This window comes from Vidua chalybeata, chromosome 2 (genome assembly GCF_026979565.1).
Source record: "Vidua chalybeata isolate OUT-0048 chromosome 2, bVidCha1 merged haplotype, whole genome shotgun sequence".
In the NCBI taxonomy this organism is placed as follows: Eukaryota; Metazoa; Chordata; class Aves; order Passeriformes; family Viduidae; genus Vidua; species Vidua chalybeata.
In genome coordinates this window covers 92,791,595-92,816,900 of record NC_071531.1, presented here as the reverse complement: position 1 = coordinate 92,816,900, position 25,306 = coordinate 92,791,595, and the positions used below count along the sequence as shown (strand labels likewise).

The 25,306-nt window shown below is 42.5% G+C and overlaps 1 protein-coding gene across 3 annotated transcripts in view; it reads left to right on the top strand.

Moving 5' to 3' along the window:
• Positions 1 to 13,379: 13,379 nt before the first annotated feature.
• The window catches only part of KATNAL1 (katanin catalytic subunit A1 like 1), a 37,417-nt gene continuing 25,490 nt past the window's right edge, over positions 13,380 to 25,306 (top strand). For 2 of the 3 annotated variants that reach the window (XM_053932033.1, XM_053932048.1), the window contains exons 1-2: positions 13,380 to 13,466; positions 22,242 to 22,417. In XM_053932033.1, the coding sequence (XP_053788008.1) occupies positions 22,256 to 22,417 (162 nt within the window). In that variant the 5' untranslated portion in view covers positions 13,380 to 13,466; positions 22,242 to 22,255. Of the gene's footprint in view, positions 13,467 to 21,272; positions 21,357 to 22,241; positions 22,418 to 25,306 lie in introns of all 3 variants that reach the window. The other variant, XM_053932042.1, reaches the window with a different exon arrangement.

The window sequence follows — 25,306 nt, the reverse complement described above, 5'->3', positions numbered from 1 at the left end:
CTACCCTAGACCTTTCACCTCATTTAATGGTTTCTTGGCCTCAATCCCTTATAATTCTGAAATGAAAAAAAAAAATCTCTTTTGACTCCTGTTTTCAAGCCAGGGCTGTTTGATTTGGAACGCTGCATTGAAGTCTGTGTTACTGATTGATTTCAGGTTTATTATATTTTCCCCTTTGAAAAATGCTACAGTAAAAAAAAAACCCACTTTGTCGTTTTTCATGTAACCCCCCCCCTTTTTTTTTTTTTCAATTTTAGCAAATGCTCAGTCTTTTCCACTTCAATAGCTTGAAATTCTCCCCCGGGAGCCCTAAGCTCTTTAAATATTTTTAGGTTGCCAGATTTCTTATGTTCTCTCTCCAGGAAGCCAATTTTGTTTCTAAGCTCTTGAGAGTAGTCCAGCTTCATCTTTTGCGCACTCACTGCATCACAATAAAATGCTGCCTAATTGCTGCCTCAGCTGAGTCCCAAAGGTGCTGGAGTTTGTCTCTAGGCTACAGTTGTGGACAATAAACTCTTCTCAGACTGGAGTTAAGCCTTTTTATTATTTAAATCTGAGTCATGTAAAATTAGTTTACTAGCAAGTTACCCACAAAGATCTAGTATGGAAAGAAACTCCCACATATTGTTTTCCAACACAATGAGAGAATGATCAGATATAAAGATTTGCAAGTGGCTTGTAATACAAGATGTGTATAGAAACACCAGCATTTAATTTTGCCAAAAAGCCATGAAAATGTTTCTGTGAGCCTAGAAGTTACTCTCAGACCTTGTCTGTTTGGTGTTCTTTACCTTCAAATTGAAACTGGTGGTATGAAAAACTTTCTTTTTTCCTCTAGTTTATCCATGACCTGAAAGACCTATGAAAGAGGAAAGGCAGCTGAAGATAACAAATGCCAGATGGGCAAGAGCTTTCTGTTCTCAGTCTAGCACCACACCAAGATGATTTAGTGATCATTTTGCGTAAAAATAAACAAGAATATACTAAGACCAGCCACCCAGGCTGCACCCCCATCAAGCTTGAGAAGACCCCTGTAAGAAGGGACAAATGGACAGTACAGGGAGTGAGAATGAACACATATTCGCTTTCTCATCAGGACCATATCCATCTATCCTCAATAGCAGAAGACATCTGTATACAGCATTTTCTCTCTTTGTGCTCCTTTTTGTAATCTGTATTTTAAAGTGTTTGTATTTCTGTTGTACAATATGGCTTCTGATGAAAGTGCATACTTCACAGACAGTATATAAAAAGACTTAATGATCATTGTTTTGAGACTCTTAATTCCTTAAGACAACAGTTTTTTTGGATGCATTTAGTGCTGTATGCCCAAATCCACAGTCTTAATTAAGTGAATAGGAAGCTGCAATAGATTGCTAGAATTTCTCAAAATGGTAGAGTGTCCTTTAATTGAAAAGGTCAGACATGGTAACAGAGACCTGACATGGTTTTTGTGGTGGTGCCAGCAGCATATTTGCAACCTGGGACAATCTTGAGCAAGGACAGCACACATCCAGTTCAGGGCAAGCCTGTCCAAAGGGCTCTTCACAGGGCTCCTTTTGTCAGCACAGAGAGCGTGCAGGCAGATGCAGGGATCTGCAGTGACTTGGGGAGACTGTTAACCACACACCACACATTCACCCCCTCCTGTTGCTGGGGTCTCTCATTCCTTATTTAGACTTGTCTTAATCACTTTTTTGGGGGGGAAATGCCAGGCACAATGTGGCAGGCATGGTGTGACAGAACCTCCATTAGTAACAGTGACACAGAAGATGGGAAGGATGCACAGGTCTGAAGTTGACTTTGGAAGGCAGCAGTTAGAAAAGCTAGGATGTGATTTCAGCCTTATTCAGATCAGTGGGAACTTTGCCACTGATGTAAGTGGAATGAAGACTCTGCTCTACATGTCTGCCTGTAATCTGAGAACATGTATTCTGCACATCCTGGAGACTCAGTGAAAACCAGACCCCACAGAGTTCACCTTAGATTCACTGTCTCAAATGAAATGATGTGGATTCTTTGTGCCCCTTTTACTTATCGGTAAAACAAGTATGATAATGCTTTGAGTGCTAAGCAATACAATGTGTGTAGGAAGACAGTATCTTTTATTAGGCCAACTGAAATAGTTGGGGAAAAACAGACAAGCTTTGAGGCTTGTCTGAAATGCTTTGAGATGCTCTGATGAAAGGTGTTTGAGCTGTGCAAGGGATCATTAAATTACATTCTTCCTTTCTCTGGAAATAATTTAGTGATATTTCAAAGGAAAGATGCTGTACAGAAATAACTGATTTCTATTGCAAGTGCTGTCTGGAGCTAAATATCTTCCTTCCTCTTTCTTTATGAACTAATCTAAAGAAAAATATGTTTTAAATTAGCATGGTAAGAACAATGTTGTGGTATAATGTATAGTTCTGTGAAATGTTCTCTGTGAAGCATGACTCACAAGATCCTTAAGCATATTTCAGTACGCTCAGACAAAATGGCTGGATTTGTGGAAATTATGAAGGTATCACTGTAAAGAAATTAGAAAGCATGGAAGGTCAGTGAAAATGGTACATGAAAATTAAAAAGGCAGATATGAGTCAAAAACTACATTATGCTTGTAAACACTGGCTAACAAGCCCCCAGTGTGGTTATCATGCCTTGGAAAGCTGTGAAGCAGCTAGTGTTCATAAAAAGTGTTAAACAGCCAAACACTTAACCCCCTCCTGTCCTCAATTTACCAGGAAGGAGCTGGAAGTGCTGACTTGAAATTAGCCAGGGCTGAGAGCATTAGGGTATTACAACCATGGGTGCAGCAAGATAGATCAGTGCTATTGTGGAGTCTGTGCAACACTGAGGTTACTGAGGGCATGAAGGGGTAGGGGAGGGAAGGTTTAACTCTACATAAATCCTACTAATATCACTTTACTAGTAGTTTAGTTCAGTGTCAAAACACAAACAATGTCAAGCAGAGAGAAAACTGGGGGCAGGGGAATCTTTAAATATGTGAAAAGTATTTGTGAAAAAGGATGAAATAAACTTGTTTATGTTTATTAGAACAAGAAGCAATTGGGATAAATTGCAGTAAAGGATATTTACATTAAACCACTAGATAACAGTCCAGGATTAAGGACAATTAAGCATTGGTATAGACTGCCTAGAGAAATGGTGAAACTTTCATCACTGGAACATAAAAAAAAAATGGCTTAAATAAACACCATCAAAAGTTTCACTATGGATGATCATTCACTGAAGCAGAGAAGACCCAGAGATTGATTTGAGAAAAGTTACAATATGTGACCAGGTCTTCCTGGATGCTCATTTTTTTCCCAGAAAGATGTTGTTGAAGATTTTCTGTTTGTGTGAGATTTTGAGATGCAGTCATCTGAAAATATTTGTCTAAGAGAGGAGGGACCATTTATCTTTTGAAGTCCCTGTTCCTCTCCACTGATCACAGATGCAGTCACAGATGACTGGCTTAGTATGGACACCTACTTATTGAATTTGCAAAGTGAGATGAGACAATTACCATCCTTAATGACAAATTCTGCCCTTTCTCATATATTCCTAAATATAAAACTCAAATCTCCATTACTCATTCCAACTATAATTACTTGTTGTGCACGTATGAGATGGCACCCATAACACATAATCATAATGTTATTTATTGTCCTGCATTAGTAATGTAGCACATTATATTTAGATACCATATGGTCTGATGAAAAATGTAATAAGGACTTCCTATGCAGTGAATAGAAAGCTTTAAGACAACAATTAATATAATCTATTTCACTTTTGCACTGCATTTCTACTAAAAATATCACTGAAGTGTAGGCTATCTCAGGAAAGAAAATGTTATGTTTACATCTAAGACCCAGCCAAAGCTCTGCTGAGTTGCAGGTAAAGCTAGTAACTAGGAATGTAAGCAGTTTTATTTCAGCAGTATGTATGAAAGAATAAGGTGCCTCTGATATATGTTATTAACCACTTGTGTTTCCAAAATCTGCATACAATAACAAAGATGCTCAGCTAATGTATAGGAATGTGTATGTTTATATAGAACTCATCCCACTATTGGACTAAAACTGGGTACATAGGAAATGTCACCACTATGTCCCACACTGACAGGGAGGAAGTCTGAGCACCCAGCCATCCCCTCTGCTGAATTGCAGCTTTCTCCCTGGGGACCTCTTCAGGTACATCCCCTGCATTCACTCTCGAGATTCCCCCCAAATGGCAATAAGGCCAAGAACACTGCATTTGGCTCTCTCAGCCCCGTGTTGTCTTCCAACACTATTCCTGCAGGTTCTGCACTGGGCAGAGATGGACATCACGGGGTACGTCCATATGAGATCCAGGGTACAGGCTGTGTGGCATGGACAGAGCAGTCTGGAGTAGCCCTAAGCATCCTAGGTGTGCATCAGCACACACCAGTGAGCCTTGGGATGGAAAACTGCTCTCTCTTGTGTGGATACAGACTTTGCAGACACTTGCAAATAATGGCATAGGTTGTCTGCCCATATCTGCCAGCACTGCACTGAACAATGGCACTTGGAGACTACCTTCATCAGGTAGAAAAGTCCCAAGGACTGTCTCAATAGGAGGGTTTTTTTTTTGGTGTCCGAGCAAAACAGAAATCCAGAATAAAAATGATAAAAGGTGGCAAGGAGAGAGAGCATATGATTACCTTCCCTATCCTGAGAAATCCATAGAGTATTATTCTCCTGTGCACTTGGAACAACTTCTTTTGATAACCTTTGTTCTTTTGTAAGCTGTAATTATGGAAACCTCAATCTTATATCTTTTTATGCACAAGCACCCTCATCCTACATGTATTTCTACACTGTAAAAGGATGTGAAGACTTAAGGCTCTTGTATTGATTTTGGCTGGGATAAAGTTAATTTTCTTCACAGTAGCTGGTGCAGGGCTGTGCTTTGGATTTGTGCTGGAAACAGTAATAACATGGGGATGTTTTGGTTACTGCTGAGCAGGGCTTACACAGGGTCAAGGCCTTTTCTGCCTCTCACCCCACCCCTGCAGCGAGTGGGCTGGGGGTGCACATGGAGTTGGGAGGGGACACAGCAGGGACCCCAACTGACCAATGGGATATCCCAAACCATGTGGTGTCATGCTCAGCATATAAAGCTGGAGGAAGAAGGAAGAAGGTGAGATGTTCAGAGTGATAATGTTGATCTTCCCAAGTAATCATTAAGCATGATGGAGCCTGGCTTTCCTGGGAGATGGCTGAACACCTGCCTGGCTCTGGGAAGTTGTGAATTAATTCCTTAATTTTCTTTGCTTGCTTGTGGGGCTTGTGCATTACCTATTAAACTGTCTTTATCTCAGCCCGTGGGTTTTCTCACTTTTACCCTTCTGCTTCTCCCATCCCACTGGCTGGGGAGTGAGCGAGCAGCTGTGTGGGGCTGAGCTGCCTACTGGGGTTAAGCCACAACAAGCTCATTTTGTAACTTCATTACATTTAAAAATGCATCAAGTATGAAAATTAAATGCAACACTTCCCCTCCTTTTTTTTTTTCTTTTAAGGTGACATGAAAAATTATTTGAATGAGGAAACGCATACAGGAAGACAGGAGCATATATAGGTTTAACTCCAGCTTAGCATATAGAGGTTTAGCTCCAGCTGTGCTTCCTTGTGGATTTTAGCTTCTTCCTTATTTAAGTCTTTAGGAATATCTTTATTCTCACTTGCGTGGAAAAGGAACAGAAAGAGGTGAGTACTTTAGCTAAAAGAAACAATTAGGTAGGGGAAGCTATAGAAGGTCACAGATAAATATAATTAAACAATCTCTTCATCGGTTATATAAGTACCTGATGACTACTGAAATTTAAAAAGCAGCAAAAGATGCAATGCAAAACTATTTTAAACTACTTATAATTCTCTCACCTCATTGGGTTTGTGGCTCACATTCCTAATACATGCTTGTTTTAAAAGAATACTGTTTTATAACTGGATGGTTAATTCTGTAACAATTTGAAATGCTAGAGACTTTAACTGCCAGAGACTGCAAAAGTGTCCTGGTGGTGGACACCAGTAGCATCAAGTCTGTCTGAACTGGAATGAGTTTTAATAATCAGAAAACGAAGCTTTAGTGACATACTAGCAGCTGAGCCTGGGTGGTTTTAGAGGTCAGCACACAGGGCAGTTGAAGCTTGCTTGTTGTAGTCAGCAGTGCTCCATGTACAATGAGCAGCTGCTCAGCCTGGAGGTGGGATTCAGCTGCCCAAATGTAGGTACTTCATATCTCAGCATCTCTTACAGGTCATGTAAAGCATCATCTAAAAGGCCGGATTTTCCACTGATTTTGAAAAAAATTTAAGACAACTATTTTACAAGCAGATGCCTGCACTGTAAACCATTAAAGGTAGGTACACTGCATCCAGCATGTCTGATGAAACATTAGCAGCCCTTGGCTGATGGGTGGGGAACTTCTTAAGCTACTCCAACTTGACTGCAGCTGCTCTATTCTAGTGGCAACACCATTCTTCTAGGCTTATTTATAAAGTTTGGCACACCTTTTCATGGTACATTTGTAAATACTATAAATAATTCTGTTTAAATTATGGCCACTTTTTACACAGATAACAGAGATACATGGCTAGATTATATCTTTCTTACAGTGGTGCAAACCATAATAAACTTCCATGACATTTTTGAAACTGTAATGGTATAAAAATAATATGCTTGAACAGAACAATCCTTAGTACAAGATTCAGTCTCCTTATCTTACATCTTAAAGTTAAACATATCTTTTTCTTAGTGACACACTTGGCAAAAAGGTCAACAGTGCACTTCTGTCCCTTGCTAAAGATCATCCCTTCCTCAGACCTGTTTACAAGGTCATGCAATTAAGAACATCAGAGACATGACCTAGGTTAAAAGTTACACTTTCTTTTGCAGGGTTCAACTCAGATGATTTCACCAACCTAGCTGGCAGTACCACCACATCAAACCCTATACTAGTTCAAGAGACAGAGCGGTATGTAAAGTAGAAGGCAAGACCAAGTGCTGAGGGGTGGAGACCAGGTAAGTCCATTTAGTTGCCAAGGAAAAGATGCAAAGAATAGCACAGAAAGGCACTCAAAGTTGAAGAGGCTCCTCTAGATAATTCAGAGCAGAAGCCCAACTAACAGTCTGAACTGCTCTCTGGAGGAGCCTCTCTCACTCCTTCAACTATGCAAGGCATCTGGGGAGACAAGCCTCCTAATTTAGGCATCTAAGTTAGATGTTTAAATGTAGGCAGTGAATATTCCCCCCGAGAATGTGAATGGGATGTTATAATAGTTTAAAACATGTTTCACCAAAGCTGTGATGCCAGTGTCTTTTCTTTTATGAGATACTGTTCTTTGTGCCACTGATCCTCTACTGACACAACCATGTTTCTCATTTATAAGATAAATGAGCAACATTAACAGAATGCACATTATTCAGTGATGGTCCAAATTCTGAAGTTAAAAAAAGATTCCCAATTTTACTCTCAAAATACGAACCAGATTAAGTTGTTCACATGGAAACCACTGCAAATTCCCAGCAGTAATCATTTTAGGGGACCAGAAAGGGAAAAGAGATTCTTCACAATGATCACCAGTGTACATTAAACTTTATTGCTCTCCTCAAACATTTTTTAAAAATTTTTCAATTAGGAGCTTTGATCTGTAATTACATCTTGTCTACATTGCTCTTATCTACTCAGAACATTTTACATATTCAGTGATGTGGGTTTCAGAATTTATCAATAAACAACAGAAGTTGTGAAGTTGTTCTTTCAGTGCAGATGCATGGCTTAACTCCAGCCCTGCAAAATCTTGATATTAAGGCATACACCAGAACACCAATTTTCAGTGTCTTTCTCCAGTGTAAACACTGTCATTGCCATTGATCACAGCACTATTCAAAGGACTACTTGAGACTACTTGAGACAGTTGTGGAAGGAATGTTCTTTAAATATAGCAATCTTTTCTCCTGGATGAATATGTTTACAGGAGTGGATTGGTAAAACCAATTCATTTTCTAGTGTCTCACACTGCAGAATTGCAACTAACACACCTAAGAAATCAAACATGCTGGGAAAGCCATTAATACGTATTACACTGTGATTTGTTTATTCTAGTGGTTTGGGCATCTACACAGTGTGTGCAAAAAGCTGCCCAACAGCTCCCTGATTTGAAACTGCCACTGCTAAGTCAGAAAAACATCTACAGGCGAATGAGAATAATATATATCAACCAGCATGACTTCAAATGGCCGTGCCTAAGTTAATGGGTTCAACTGAGGTAACTGTTCAAAATATCAAAGCCTACTATCCTGTGGTGTTGTATCCATTCCCACTAAGTCCCCATCCCTTCAAAAAACTTGCCAATGGTATTGCAACTTGTGCACTGAAGCAGGTGCTGCAGGTATTGTTAAGTGGGGAGCTGCCAGTCATTTTACATGGGCACACTGGGCAGCTTGCTGCCAGATGAAATCTAGAACAGCTGAGCCTGCTTGTGCTCAGCAGAAGCACTAGCTGAGTGTATTTTTTCTACTGTGATACTACAAAGCTAAAAGGAACTTGGTTACACTTCCAACCTTCTGGAAATGTGGTAGAAACTGAGAAGTGAGGCTCAATGTTATTGCAGTGGGACAGACAGTGCAACTCCAGAATGTCACATCTTTAAAAAACAGCTTAAAGTTCACACTTTACCATGAAAGAGTTATACCACCAAACAAAAACACATCACGAGAGATTTTCTCTCAGCTGTCAACCCCAGCAGATGGATTAAGGGAACTTTGCCACTTAATACTGTCCAGTGGTCTGTCACAAAGTTGAGATGGTGTGAATAAACCTTCATTCCTGGTCCAGGTTTTCACTCAACAGTTGCTGACATCCAGCTCCTTACGCATGACTCTACTTTCTCTGAGGTTTCTGTCCAAGTTTCCTCTCTGTTTTGACTGCTGTAAGTTCCCTTCTTATTCCTCTCCAAAAAGTAATACTCCAACATATTAAGTATACACATAAAAGAATCACAATATCCTAGTTCCTGTTTATTTTTCTAATTTCTGTCCACAGACTCAAAGCAGAACAGGTGGGATTTTTTCCTAGTGTACTGTGGGTTTGTTTCAACTCATCTCAAAGACCTGTATTCTCTTCCACCTGTGATTTCCATTAAAGTGACACTGGCCTATTCTTCATAATTTTAATCAACCAACTTAAAACTGCCATGACAGCTTTCCCTCTCTAGGGCTCTAACAACTCAACACATTGGGTAGAACTCCTCTCACCTGCGTTTAGACATCTACAGTGCAAACACACTTAGGTTGATCAGATGAGTCTGCTATAAGCACTGGAAAAAAAAATAAGCACATTCAGGGCACAATCCACTTTGGTTGAAGCAGGAATTGTATCCCCAAAGTCTTAACTCAGAGGCAAAAGTCTACATGACAGATGTCTACATTGACCAGATAAATAAAAACATCCTTGCCTATTCCACATCTCACCTTCTGGCTTAATTGCAATCAATCCTGTTTAAAAATCAACTGCTTTCTCTTACACTGTTCTCTATCAACAATTGACAGCACTTTGAGATGTGCCTTGTGGAAAGGATGTTGATTAAATCTGTCTCAGGGTTCAGAGTCTGAAGTTCTTTCCTAGGAGAAAAATTGGTGGATGTGTCATACTGGTAAATATAATTCCATAAAAATATCTATGCAGAAGAACAATTACTATGTGTGTATGAAAATTAACAGTCTAATGATGCCTTTACTGACTTGTGCATAACTTCCCTTGCAAGGTTAATGTCCATGAATATGTAACATGCACCTTCTTCTCCCTACTGCTTCCCTATTGTTTTTCCCTTTTCATTATTACAGCATTTCTCCATACAGCCTGTAAGACCTTCAGTAAAGAGTTATGTTTGCATCTAAGCATTAAAGCTTATTACTAAGGCACAATAATTCCTGTAGTCTAGTTAAATATAATTGCAAGGGGAAGGGAAGACAGAAGCAGAGGGCAGTTCATAATTCACAGACTTCTCACATGATTTCAACCTTCTCCTTGCAGAACTTTGTGGGTGGGAGGAGGTTACAAATGAAGCTCTCTGCTACTTTGTGCTAAAAGCCTATGCTAGCCCTTTAGTCAGTGGAATTTATGTAATGATAACCAAATCAATTCAGAAACCAGCTTTGTTAATTTGTCAGAGACCCGAAGAGTGCACAGCTTTAAACTTCTCTGACAGTGTCTGCAATTACTCTAGCTGAAGAGACACTTCTGAACCAAATCTAATGTTCATGGCAAAAGAGTTACATTAATTTCTATCAGCTTCTGATTGAACTGACTAGAATAAATCAGAGCGAGCGGGCACACAATCAGCTCTGCTGGCAGATTTGCAGATTGCTGGAAAGGGCCATGATAAGTCTCTGGGGTCTGGCTGTGAGTAATGTTCTCCTCCACCAACACAGCTGGATCCTGCCTAACCACACTCACTGACACCCACCGTCATCATGTCTTATCCAGAACTACTAGGTTTATAGCTTCTATCAAAAAATAAAGAAGTTGTAAGCCATGACAATATGCTCAGAGTAGAACAAGCTTCAGTGGCTTAAGGTGTCACCTCCCCTCCCAGCAATTTCCTACGTCCTCTTTGCCTGAAATTACTGCCTCACAGCAGAATCGGTGGAACGAGACACACACTAGTCCCAGCTACTTCAATACAAGGTCCAGCAAATTAGCCTAAACTGCTCATAAGATGACTTTAACATCATATTTTGCATTAAAATGGCTTAGAAATACTAGTGTTTTTCAATCCAGGGACTGCTGTGGAGGCAGGAACCTTCAGTAAGGAGGTCAGGGAAGCAGTATTTTTTGCAGCAGTTCAGCCAGATTTGCTCAAATTTGACCCAGCAATAGGAAAGACTAAGAAATTTCACACTTAAAGTTATCATTCTTATGGCTTACTAACAGGCTTATGAACTTCTGATTGTCTGGCTGGACTAGATGACCCTTCTGAGGTCCCCTCTAACATGAATTACCCTATATACCTAGTGTGCATAGCCAGGAACCTGAAGACACAGTACTTCCTGCTGACACAAGCACAGCACATCGTGGCAAATTGTGGAGACCCATGCTTACCAAACTTTCCCTCAGAGTGGTCAAAATAGGTTGACACTGGTATTGTTCTGGTGCTGAACAAATGCTTTACAAAAGGGAGGTCAGCTGTAGCATAGGGACCCTCTGCCACTAGGAAGCAGCCCCACTCGACTCAATTGTTACTAAAAAAAGGGATGGGGGAAAAAAAACCCAACCAGAAAAATAGAGATTACACCCAAATAACCAACCTTCTCTGGGTCACAATTTCCTAGCTGGAGGATACAATCCTCAGACACAGCACTTATTGTGTTGCCTATGTGGTAAGAGGTACACAGTCTCGTGGGAAGGGATATTATGGAAGTGCTGGGACGAGGCTGCTTATCATCTGCTCTCCCCTAGAAAGGTTGAATTCTATAAGGTCTGCACAGCTTCTATCTTCTGCCTATGCGAAAAAACATCAGGAATTGATGTTAAGGACAGGCAAGTTCGAAGAAATCTGGAAAAGGGGGAAGCCAGAGTTGCAGCTGTTATGAATTCATCACGATTTTGGTCCCGGTTCCAAAATTCTCACAAAGACATAAGAATCTCCACATGATTTTGAGGGAAGATCTGTAGATATATGAGTGACACATTCATGCATGCTGTATTGTTTAAGAGGCATACTGAGCTTTTAGTTTCAATCCTTGCTCTTTCACTTGTGTCAGTTAGCATTTCTGAGAACCTTACTGTGAGATACAACCTCATGCTGCTGCCTTAAAGTAAAAACAACAGAAATTTTCCAGAGAAATCATATACTACTATCAGGTAGGATCACAAGATCACCACTGGGACACTCTCAGAACCGTCACAAGGCAGTTTCAGCAGTAAGGGCTTGCTGCAGTGGTGCAGCTGCACACAGAAACACAACTCTGATTCACTGGGATTTCAATGGGCTGCTCCTGCCTCCACATCTCCTCTGCCTTCCTTGTGCCTGCAGCAGCTCTACAGACTCAGCTAATTCGGGAACTTTCAGTTCCAGCAGAACTCGGTTAATTTTTTGGAGGAGCAAAACTGGCTCTCCACCAGATCTGATCCCAGGCTTGCCTTGCCAGATGGCATCATCAGCGTTACTGCGGTGTAAATAACAAACAGGAAGGCATATCCATGATCAGAGAGGAATGCAGGACTGCCCCTTTCGGTGGCAATACAGACACAGGCTGTCTTGCATTAACTGTGAAATTACATCCCTAGAAAGGTTTATAATTGCATGGCTCCCTTCGCAGGACACCAGGCTGCTCGTATTGACTGTTAGCTGCACGCTTCAGGAACACTAGGTAACATTCATCCTCAGGCGGTGACACAAACTGGGTGGTGCCACCCTGTGAGACTGCCTATGATCACCAAATACCACTTCGGTCCAGGAACAGGGCAAATCCCTAAATCTGTTCCTTTACGATACTAGAAAAATGTATTACACTGCAATAGAAAAGATAGTCCAGTGCCTTTCTGCATGCCCACGTAGGACAAACGTACGCTCTGCACTTCGTAGACACTCCCACAGACGAGGTGGAGGCACATGAGGTTTGCATTCAGAGTATGAATGAGCTCTGATGTGTATTCAGAGCTCTTCCCGCTGGTTCCAGCTGCAAGGACACGACGCAAGGGCAGAAACTGATGCACAGGAAGTTCCAGCTGAACATGAGGAAGGACTTCTTTAGTGTGCAATGACCGTGCAATGGAACAGATTGCCCAGAGAGGTTGTGGAGCCTCCCTCACTGGAGCTATTCAAGAAGGGTCTGGACGCAATCCTGCGCCATGTGCTGTGGCATGGCCCTGCTTGAGCAGGGAGTTTGCACCAGATGACCCACGGCGGTGCCTTCCAGCCTGACGCATCCTGTGACTCCGTGTTTTCAGCCTCCCCGCCCCGAGCCCTGGCGCAGCACAGCGCAGAGCACGGCCGGCGCTCAGCAGCCAGCCCGGGCGCTTGGCTCCAGCACTCCCTCCCTCCTGGCCGGCCGGGCCCCGCGCCGCTCCAGCTCCCGCAGCGAGCGGGACGCTCTCCGCCCGCCTCCGCCTGGGATGCTCAGCGCGGAGCCCTGCCGAGGGCTGCTAAACGCGGGCTGGGCGGCGGCACCCGCAGCCATCGCCGGCGGTGTCGCGGGGTTTTCCTTGAGGAAAATCCCTTTCCCCCGCCGCAAGGACAAGGCGGAGGCGCTCCGGAGGCCGGAGTGGCGGTGCCGTCCCCTCCCCGCGCCCGCCGCCGCCGCCATGGCAACCGCCCGTCGCCGCGCGCGCGCACCCCCTTCCCCGCCCGCCCCCCCCGCGCCTCTCCCCCCCGGCCCCGCTCTGACAGAGCCGCAGCGCTGCGCCCCCTCCCCGCGCCGCTCCCGCCCGCGGACACGCACCCCCGGCTCTCCCAGGTAACGGCAGGGCCCGGGAACGGGGCAGCACCTCACGGCGCTGCTGCCCGCGGCGGGCGGCGGCTCGGACCCCGCCACGCCGAGAGAGGCGGCGGGGATGGGGGGAAACCAGCGGTAGAGGCTGGAGGAGGGCGGGGGCGCCCCCCATCTCCCGCGGAGCGTGCCGGGAAGTGTAGTCCGCGCCCCCCCTCCGGGCGCTGGGAGCTGCCGGGAGAAGCGGCGGGAGGGAACTACAGCCCCCAGAGCTCTCGGCGGGGGGGGGGGGGGGGGGGGGGGAATGGGTGCTGCGGAGGGGATCCCTGTGGGGACGGGAGGCTCCCTCTGAACGAGGGCACTGAGGCGGCTCTTCCCGCGGAACAGCGAGGGAGAGAAGCCCCTGTGCCGCTGCCGGGCGGGAGGGGCTGGAAGGAGGGGCGGTGCGGCCGGGCCGGCTGGGAGGGTGGGCGCAGGGACTGTGCGGCTGCAGAGGGGAGGCGCGGGGCAGGGCAGTGAATGGGGGGTGGGTGCGGGAGAAACATGGGTGGGTGCCTGCGGTGAGGGGAGGATGGGTTGGGGGGCGTCTGGATGCCAGTGGAGGAGAGAAAGAATACAAGGAAAGGGGCACATGGGAACATGGCTGGATGGATGGAGATGTGCTGGAGCAGATGGACGGAGAGAGCTGTGCAGAAGGCAGGGCAGACTGGAATGTGGGGATGGGTACGAAGGAGGCAATGGTCAGAGGGAGCTCTGGAAAGTTTCCCCAACCAGTTTGCATTTACAGTTTCCAGTTTCACGTCTCCTACAACGCTTAGGCTCTGTTGAGCTTGTTTCACTACATGGTCTGGACACAGTGTAAATTTTTTAAAAATTATTCTGCTACATTTCTATTTTTCCCCAAAAAATTTCTGTCATGATGTCAGCATTTGTCCCTTTTCTCTTTTCATTTCCTCTCCTGACAGTTCTCGTGTTATTCTTTATCTTGTGTTTTCTAACATTCATGAGGGGGAATAAAATTATAGTTTCTCTGTATATCATACTTAAAATACATGTGTTTATGATTGGTATATAAGGGGGTGTCATTTATTCTTCCTGAAAATCTCTATCTTAAAAGCATCAGTACATTAGTACTCCCTTGTATATGAATATTGAATGTCTATTCCTACTAGTTTCACATTTCACAGAGATGGGTTTCTTTCCAATGAATGCTTGATTGCAGTTGCAGATTGTTGAGCAGTTTCTTTTTTCTTCCTTTCCCCCCCCCCCCATCCCTATGTCAGCTATATGCTAGACAGGCTTCAGCTTCTTGCAGCTCCTGGTACTTGCCACACTGCAGAATTGAACATTGCAGCTGCAGCGTGCTTCCAGGGTGCTTGGCTCTTGGAGATTTGGGCTTTTGAGCAAATAATGGGGAGAAATAGAGCCCACCCTGACCTAATCCCAATCAAAAGCCTGAGAGGTAAATGAAATACAAGAAAAAAAAATGATAGGCCTTTATCTGGTTTTCTGTGTAATTAATTAAAAAAAAAAAAACAACAAAAAGAAACTGATTCTGGGGATGAACTGAGAAATCTGAAGAGTTGATGTCTGTAGCACTAACAGCAATATGCATATAAATGCATATTTTTTTAAAAAAAGTATGCTATTCTATTTGAGTAATACATATCCTTAGTCCTAAAGAGCCAATTCTTTGAAATTCAGAGTGGGGTTCAGGAGGTGGAAAATTCAGCCCAAAATTCTGACCTTATAAATCAGGGTTATAAACACCTATGTGAGTGTATTAAACCTGCAATTATTCATGGAAAGCTTATCTGGGATGCAGCTTGGCTGAGCTGGGAATGGAGCAGCAGCAGCACCCAGGCTTTGTGGAGCTGGCTGTGGTCTGGTAGGGCTCATGGGCTGCAGCACAGGGGGAACGCAGGAGTGCTGTATCCAGGCCAGGTGCAGGAGCAGTTTCACTGCCTTTCTTGGCACAGAGCCTGACCTAAGAAACGCTCTGAACCCGAGCTGGCTCTGCGCAGGCCCACCTTGGGAGCCTTTGGTGGCATGTTTGCTCTACCAGAAGTGCTTACACACATGATACACAGAGAAGCAAGTGGCTCCACAAAGGACCAGAAGGATTATTGACTCGGGCTGGGTTCCACTTTGTTGAGCTCCAGACAGAATCCTTCAGGTATCTGGGCCCTGCATCCTGTCAGAGGAGGGGTTGACTCATCCACCTCAGGGCTGGTCCCACCTGAACACGGACCTGGGTTTGATTTGATACTAATGTCAGAAGCCCTGGAGGCTGTGCTGGAGAGGAGAGAGAGGTGTGGAGCCAGCCTGGGTCCAGCAGGGCTAAGGTGGAGCAGGAGCTGGCAAGCCTGTCACTGCCTGACCCGTGGGTGTATGGAGTTATGCTCCCCAGAGTGCCCCACAGCATTTGTTTTAGCTCTTTTCCTTACCCAGCCTTGCTAATGAACACCTCATTACCCCAAGTAATGGTGATGTGGCCATATGGATGTGTCTGAAACTGGTGTATGAGGTGCTTGGAGAAGGATATGGTTCCCACTCAGTTTTAGGAATAGCACAGCTGTCTCTGATTCTCCTTTCTACTTCTTCAGAAAACTGTACTTCAAAGGCTCTGCAAATGGCTGTTTCATTCTCCAGGATGCTTTCTGTTTGGTTCACCAAACTAATGAAATCTCTAATTTATATCTCTAAGTTAATCTTTAATTAAAAGACTGACCACCTATTTAGTGTTTTCTTATGTGTTTACTTTTCACTTGTGGCGAGTGTCTTTACTTCATTTGAAGATTTTTTTTTCACTTGCACTCAAAGTAATTCTCTGTTTCAAGTTAAGAATGCACACAAAAATAGTTTGAGGCCTGCATGCATGCTTCTTCTCCTTCCCACTTCCCATACACATTTCCCTATTAACTCCATGTCTGCTATTGCAAAACAGAGTTTCAGTGCAAAGAGGCCAAAAAACAGTTAGCAGAAAGCAGTTGACTGAATTAAAAGATCCCTTGGTGCTGGGTTTCCTGGACCACAATATGTGTGTGTGTGTGTGTGTTTTATCTGGTGTCTGTACTGCTTTAAAAAATGACATAACCTGCTGCAACCCCAACACTGCTGCTGCCATTGTAGCCAGCCTTGTCACTGCTAATGCACACAGCAAAAGGAAAAAACAGCACTGGCATAACACATTTCTCATCTTTGATTCATTTACATGTAGTTTAAATTCAAATCTGCTGGAACTGAGCCATGTCCTTACTTACAGATATGTTTTTAACAGGAGCTGTGATCCTGTGAAGTCATGATCTTAGTTTTCACACCAGTCCATAAGACCACAGCTGCATGTTCAAACAAAGCCATGTTAACAGGGAAAGATGGATTTAGCTATGGAACTTGGCAAGCCTTTTGTTTGTTTGTTTTTTATCTGACAATGATCAGTTAAAATGTTGTTTTTGTCATGCAAACGTAATGTCTGCAGCATTAGCAATTGCTTCTGAACAGGGACAGATAATTACTGGAAGTGAGGATCATTCTGCACCCAACACCAAAACAAAAGAGATAATCTTTATAATAAAGCAAGAAAGACTTATTTAATTTCTTTTATTTTATTTTTAATATCTTATTCTTAAAAATCAAATAAAATGTATCAAGCACATAAAAAATACAGTCTGTATTTCTGTCAGAAATAGAATTCTGTAGGCTTCTAGTAGGAGTCTTATGTCATGCAGGGAAAAACACTTTTTTTGTTTCTCTGACAATGTTCCAGTTAGTGTTGCTGTTTATACTTTCTCAGGTAAAGAATTGTCATATTGTTACATGTCTCTATTTTAACAATTTTTAAGTTTCAAGAGAAGACTGAAAATCAGATCATTGTGCTATTTTAAGTGAAGACATAATTGAGGGAGAGAGAGCTGTTTGAAACTGGTCAAAGTTGGCTTACAAAACCAATATGGCCTTAACCTAAGAATGGAAGCTTTCAATTAACTGTAATGAAAAGCTTCCAAGCAGTGAGAGGAATTTGAAGAAAAAACAACTTTAGTTTATGACTTCGACTCTGATAATAGAAATGGTTGCACATGAAAAGTATATGAATCCAAACATCAAAACCTCTTAACACTGGACTTCTCTTCCTGCTTTGCTCTGTGTGGCAATTGACCTGTTCTGGGATTGTGCGGTGGCAGAGAGTCATCCTGGCTCTGCCTTGAAGAGGCAAGTGGAAAATGAATTGAAAAATGTACAGTCATACCTCAGTCATAAGCACTGAATTCAGAAGATGGTGCCTAACAGTGTGACTCTCTGTCTTGTGACATTAGTTGTAACTCCTATATTGCATTTCAGGATGCCCAACATCATGCATGGCTGATTTACAGAAAATGAGAAACAGGATTAGTAGCCAATCTTCATCAGTGTATGTCCAGGACTTTCCAGATGTTCAGCTGTCCAGTCAGCAGTACTGCAGGGCTGCCATGATGTGAGAGCATATGTCCAGCAATCTCAGGAAGCTGTAGAATGTTTTTGTTTTGCCTGGATAAAATTTTGATCAGAGAAAGACATATGTCCAGGAAAATCCATGTATTGGATATCCCTCTCAGTGAATAATTAACATCTGATTTGGAGAAAAGTCTGATTAGTAGGTATTAAATAAGGCTTGATGTGACTATTGAAACAATGAGAATAAAGCTAAAGTATCTAACAGCTCACTAAATGACAGTCCTCCATCCTATGCAAGAGTCAAGGGCTTGTGGAGAAAATGGAATGCATTGGTGTTGCTGGTTGTGTCAAAACAAATGCATAAAAGAGAAAGATAGCAGATGCCTTCCATTTTGGCACTTGCAGAGTGAGTGTTTGGGATCAAGCAAGAGGAAAAGCCCTGCTGCAGAACCACTCTACAGGGGGGAGCATTTGCTGCCTCTGGTAACACTGTGGTGATGTAGCGCTGAGAGAGATGGTTTGAAGAGGGCTAGTCCTGAATCCATTCCCACTGGTGTTGCACACAAGTTTGGAATAGTGTGCTAAGCTGTCCCCCTTTGCCTGTCATTCACACGGTCACTGTATCTGCCCATGGATATGTTTTGTGTGTATAATGCTTTGATGTTAAAGTAGAGACTGTCTTTTGGATCTTGCTCAATTGTGCATTGCTTTAGTTCTGGGAGAAAAATTCTTTTCTGACCCCACATAGGGATCAGCTCAGCTTATGCTCCAAAGAATAGAGATTAATATCCTCTGTGACCTTTTAGCCTAGCTACTGCAGGGTTTTTAACAAGTGGGTTTAAGACCCCATGTGTGGCAGCTATGCCAACACGAATGTCCGAATGTCGGTAATGTCTCTTCTTGTCAATGATCCGTGAACTAAGGAATCTCCAAGGACATCCTGACGTGCAGTGGAGCTGTTACTAGTGCAGGAGAGAACCACACAATGATAGAATGAAAAGCTGGTGTCACAAGTAGTGTGTAAGTTGTTCTAAATGTACTTGACAACAGTTGTCCTTGGCTGTATATTTACTTTAAGGATGTGGCTGTGGTGTGGTAGGAAAACTAAATATCTAAACAAAGCTCCAGATAACAAACAACAAAATGCTTTATTTATGATTTTTGTATTTCTGGTTCCTTGGATGTCTCTGATGTTGTATGAACTTTATAATACAATGTAGAACAGATAATAAAGAGTGAGTACATAACATGAAAAGGTCCTCACCTAGTTGTAGTTACTTCTCCCTCCCTCCCCATCCCCATCCCATTGAAAAATGGGATGATCAGAAAACAACACAGGAAATAATTCCTTCCAAAAAATATTTTTTCCTTTATTTTAGATTTATTTGTTTTGATTTGGATATTCTGAAATAACATCACCTTCACTGGTGTGCATAGGAGGCTTGTAGTTTGTTTAAACCATTTTTAGCATTAGTTTTAAATAGCAGTAGAATCTCAGAGAACTGCCTGGGATTCCAGGAAAGCACTGATTTAGGACTGAGACCTACAGATGCTGTTTCAAATAAAGCTCCAGTAAATGGGTGACATTATATTCACCTTTTCAAGCTATGTGACATCTTTGGTGTCTAGGGTAGGTGATAAGTAAAAACTGAAGTGCCTGAATCCACAAGAAAGATCCAGGGGCCTTTGTCAGCCTAGCTCTGGAGGTATTGACCGCTCAGTAGGTACATAGGTGTGCATCCACCAGCCTCCCTCCATGCTCCAAGTTTCAGTGCCTGTCAGTGTTCTATAAGCTCTTCAGTGTGACACACCAGGCATCAAGCTCATGTGTAAGCTTTGGCATCACCAGCATGAGGCAGGAGGCCCACAAACTCTTGGAAGCTGGAGGAAGTGGGAGAGTCTTGTTTGGATTGCTCCTGCAATTTTGAAACTGTGTAAATTTTTCTGCGTCCTGCCTCTCAGCTTCCAGTCTAACCACTGTCCTGTAGTGGGCACGTTTGCATGGCTCCTATGGCTTGCCTCCTGCCTGTGGATTGACCCAGCTTCCACCACAGACAGAGATGAGGAGGTTGTCTCCTCTGGTGAGCAGGGAACTCTTCTGGAATTAAGGGAAGTTGGTTGTGAGTATCAGTCCTCTTAAGACAAAAGGGAGTTAAATATGCCCAGAGGGTGGGAACTAGCTGTAATAAGGAGCAATGAGAGGTTGTAAAGGAAGTATGTGTTCTGTTTAATGGATTTCTAGGACTTGAATTCAGGAGTTCCTTAAAAATGTTTTATTTACTCACTGTCTTTCACTACATATGCGGAAATCCTCCAGAGATTTGAGGAATGTTTTTCTTAATGGTGACAGGCTGGTTGTGAAGCACATCCTAACCTGGATGTGTTTGAAGACAGGTCAGTGGCTTCTGCCCCACGTGGTGTTCTGTTCATTTATAAGCTGACTCATGAGATCTGAATGGGTTATAAACTATCTTCAGTTCCTATAATTTTATGCATTTCCTGTGCAATGTGAGTGACATAACTTTTTTTTCCTATTAGTTACAATTTTCTGTATTTAAAAATTAAATTATCTTAGTTGCTGCTAATCCAGATCTTGGTAATGATGTATCCTGTCTATGTCAGGAAACAAAATTAGGGCTGTCACCCTTTCCACCTTAGATTTTCTCCTGCCCAGTAGTTTACAACAGCCAGCGGGAATGCCGTGCAAGCTGAAAAGTGCAGCACAGCATGAGGACAAGTAAAGCCCCAGTAAGTCCTGCTGTGCTTGGTGGAGTGTCAGCTGCGGGGTAGCAGCATGTTCTTGCTATCAGAGTCATCAGCCACATGCAAGCTGTGTGACCTGTGGGTTTAAGTGAGGGTGGCAGGTTTCCATGGCTTTGTTGCAGGGAGCAGGAGTGATGAGGTGATGGAGCAGACCTGGTGTGCAGCTGTAGGTAGCAGTTAGGACCATCTGTGTGGCACTTTTGGGAGGTGCAGTGTGTGTTTGCTCAGGGCAGAATGGATGTCTGCTTAATTTGTCAGGGGTTTGAATTTTGCTAAGCACAGGAAATACAAAAGCATAAGACACATCCTCCTTATTTCCATCTTGCTCCTGTCTTGTCTGTTTATAAAACCTACTAACATTTTTATAACCCACTAGGATGTAAAAGCTTACTTCTCCCTGTTCTGCCTTCTGTCTGCTACCACCTTCTGTGTGCACTCCTGTAGCACAAGCTGTTTTCAGCTGTGTAGCCTGAACTGTGTTTGTATCCCTCCTTCCCAGTTTCTTCTTCACCTCCTTGGTCTTGCCAAACCCTTGATACATCTAGTGGACCGCTCTCCAGAGCTGACCTCCTCCCTCTTGCTCAATGCAACTCTACATTGCATAGCTATGAATTGCAATTTTTTATTTTTCATTTCCAGGGATTTATATCTGGGTGAATGTCAGGGACCCCACACATACTGAGTCAGAGAACAAGGGAAAGGAACTGATGCTCTTTATCTGTGGTGAGAACCTAAACTTTGGGTCACATGAGATTCAGATAAAAGGGCAGGCACTGCTTCAATCCTGAACCTTAAATACAAACCTAGCTGTACAATACAGCTTAATTCTGAATGTCTGGGTTATTGCTTTCTTGACTGGTTACTGGGAAAAGTTGGGCTATGGATTTGCCTTAAAGTCATGCTGCAATTTGAGGACTAGGGGAAGGTTGTACTTTGGGAATCACTGTTCTAAGGAGTGTTAAATTTGGATTGCTAACTCGGCCATAAATCCCAAAGTGACATGTTAAATTTAATGAAAAAATTCAAGTCATCATGTGGATGGTGGAGTACTTTGAAAGAATATTTAAACAGAATGAGGCTCTCAACTTTGTCTATAGTAGAGCAATCATTCAACCATATCATAATCTCATTAGGGTGAGGGCTCTTGAAAGTGTGAAGTGCAGACATCCCTGATGCTGGTTGGCACATTTAGGCATGTATGTAATACAACAGAATAAAAAGCAATTTAATGCCTCGTGTGATTTGTGATTCACAGCTGATGGCTGCTAATACATTGTGGTGATCTGCAAATTAAAGTTGAGTTTGTTAGTTTCAGTGTGGGAAGGGCATTTAATTCCGTTGCATTAATTTAGCAGGACTGGGGCCAAAGGCAGCAAAGAAGTTGTGTTTTTAATCACTATAAAAGAGTTACGATTTGTGATCTGGAACCTTAGACTAGTAAAGAGATACTCCAGACATAAATGGTTGTAGAAGAGCAGGACTGGATGGGAGCGGTGCTGGAAAGATGCAATTCAGCTATGAGAAAAATAACAAAACTAGAGCATTACTGTCTGAATTATTCTACAGCATGTAAAATTAATTTTTTCTGGTAATTATGTTCTCTTTTAGATTTCTGAGTAAAGATGAATTTAGCAGAGATTTGTGATAATGCCAAAAAAGGAAGAGAATATGCACTCCTTGGGAACTATGACTCTTCTATGGTATATTACCAGGGTGTCATCCAGCAAATCCAGAGACATTGCCAGTCGATCAGAGATCCAGCAATTAAGGGCAAATGGCAACAGGTAGGGTGAAATAACATTGGCCATATTCTATTACTTGATATTTGAAAACCACACTACACCTCCCAAACCTTATAAGATGCAGAGGACTTATATTTCAGTGATGTTGGCAGCAGTTGTTGTACAATATTTTGTTGATATTCACGGGAAAATAATTTTCATGATGTCATCAAAAGGAATTCTATTGTTCTAACTGAATCGATTATTTTGTTGTTTTCACTTAGGATGTCTGTCTAATTCCTGGTCTGTTTCTGTCTGCATTCTCTCTGTGACTGCATACTTTTGAAAAAAATTAAGGATTTTCTTTTGCTCTTGTATCTTTTGGCCACCTAATGTCCAGTAAACTAAAATGTGAGTGGGTGGGTTAGCATCACTAGCATTGTTGTCTGAGTAGCAGCTAACTAAATGACTATAGTGTACAAATTTGGATCAGGTTTCTAAAACTGCAAGTCATACTCTTAGCCTGAATCTTGCACACATCCATCTCCCTGCTAGACAGAGTACTGTTGAACCCATGGAAGTAATCTGCAGGTGAAATATAAGAACCCCATCTATTTATTACTTTTCAGTACTTAAGTCTTCCTCACATTTTTTGGCCCATTTTTCATGGTACAAACTGTGTTCTGTAAACATAAAAAGGAAGAAAACCATATAAAGATGTTTCCTAGAATAAAGAATTCATGTTACCTAAAGACCATGTTGTGAAAGAATAATGTATCTCCTATGAAAGATACAATTTTGCAGTAGGTAGCTAAAGAGATGATTTCAGTAAGAGTTTTTCTAAATATCATATGTTTAAATGATATCACCTAAAAACAGAAGCAAATTTTCCTTTTTTGTTGCAGCAGATGATTTGTTTATAGGTTTGTGTTTGAAACTTCTGACACTAACATAGAGTATTTTATGTACTGGTATGTACAACACTGTTGACAACCACTTTGTAGTAACAGTACTATTCAGGTGTTTATCATGGAACTGTAGAAGTCTGTTTATGAAGAGCTTGTCTGTAAAGCATGTGCATCCAGCAGAGATAGTTTTCCTGGTAATGTAGTAAGCTGGATGTTGTATAGGAGATACTCACATTCGAGTACTTGTATTCAAGCTTTTTCCCACCCCAGGATGTGCTGATACAAGGTGTTCATGCCCAGTACATGTCGTTAGTCCCTGCCAAACTTGCAGCTGATGTGAAGGTAGAGTATGAGGATTTCCTCATTCTGCAGCTGAACCACTGCATTTTCTTCACATCTAGTATTTAGTGTTTCCTCTGATGACACTGATTCTTCCAATAAACTTTCAACAGCTCTTGTGTTGTGAAGGTCACTCAAGTCTCATGTTATTGTGCATTGTTTGAACTGCTTCAAAGAAGTCTGTGCACCATGGAATGTGTGCTACACATTGGACACAAACCTCAAGTACAAAAGGACCATTAACACAGTTTCCAGGATTTATTCCCTGGGGAAGGCAGCTGTCTCTCCAGCAGGGGATCTGAAGTTGACACCTCAGAAATTATCCCCTTTAGGCAAAAGAAGAATAGCCCCTCACCATGTCACATAAATGCTTTAGAGATCTGACCCAAATAAGATCTGCAGTAGGTGGGGTAGCGTCTGTCATGCTTTGCACTCATGTTAATTCTGAAACTTCCCAACACAGTAGTGGCAGATGAGCTTTGTCAGAATATTGCTTTGCTGTTACTGGTGCCAGGCTCAGAGACAAACAGCAAAAAGTAAGAAATGTGACTGAAAAAAAAATGAAGGGCTTCATCCCTAGGTTATTTGCCTTCTCGTTCATTTATGGGAACAAAATGATACAGCCCGAGAGCAAACGATGCAGCCCTGGAACTACTAGCTTTTCCATACCAGAGCTTGCGTGTTTTGGTGAGACCTATAGAGATAGACCTGCTTTCTTTACCGACTCTTTATAAATAATTGTTGTGCTTTCTCGCTCCTTGAGACAGAGTAAGAAGGAGTCTGATGATGTGGATGTTAGCATTGCTTTCCAGCTCCAGCAGCAGCTACATCCAAACTGTCAGTCACAGTCAAGGAGCTGTCTTGACTGACAACCTGTTCTGAAAAAAATTTAACTGAGAAGTTGGATCACAAGTAACATTCATTCACAGTATTAAAACAATATCTAGATATTAATTTTAGATCTTCCTCATTAAAGTGTTATGCCATACACATTATATAAGTTTAGCGAATTTCAGGTCCAACCCACTTGGTACCAGTAACGTGCAGAAGTGAAAGATTCCCATACCAGTGTGGTTCCTGCAAGTGGCTTGAGAAGAAAAGCAACCCTTAAGTCATGGATCTGCTTTGTTGCCTTGTGTATGACAGAGGATTTTCCCGGTAGTTTACTGAGCAATGTCAAAGCCCAGGTGAACCAGAAGTAGTTGGGATTTTGGGTCAGATTCCCAAATGCTCTTGATCTACCTCTCTTTGCATAGGTGTGATTGTTTTAAAATTGCTACAGGTTGGTCTTGACAGAATGATGTTCTGTGCAAATATTTGTTGGGCTGTATTTCATGTCACACAGAGAGACAGCTTCAGCTTTGCAACTGGACATCTTGATTACGAGGATTCCTCCTGCTTGGAGCTGATGGTTAGGATGAGGAGGAATATGAACATATTAACATCTCCTCCCCTTGGAACAACGGACTGGTTCACTTATAGTTAAAGCAGAACTGCTTCTGGGAATTCCAAATCAGTGCTAATGAGGGAAGAGGGATTTTGTTACTGTCTGGCACACCCTGCAGATCTTAAACAGGGCAAAAGATGCACGCTGAGGATCCACCAAAGCAGAGACATGACAGCATAAGAATTTCTCTGACTTCATGGAAAATTCACAGCCATTGATCATCTCTTGACTGGTTTGTCTTGGGGATATCAGGGTGAC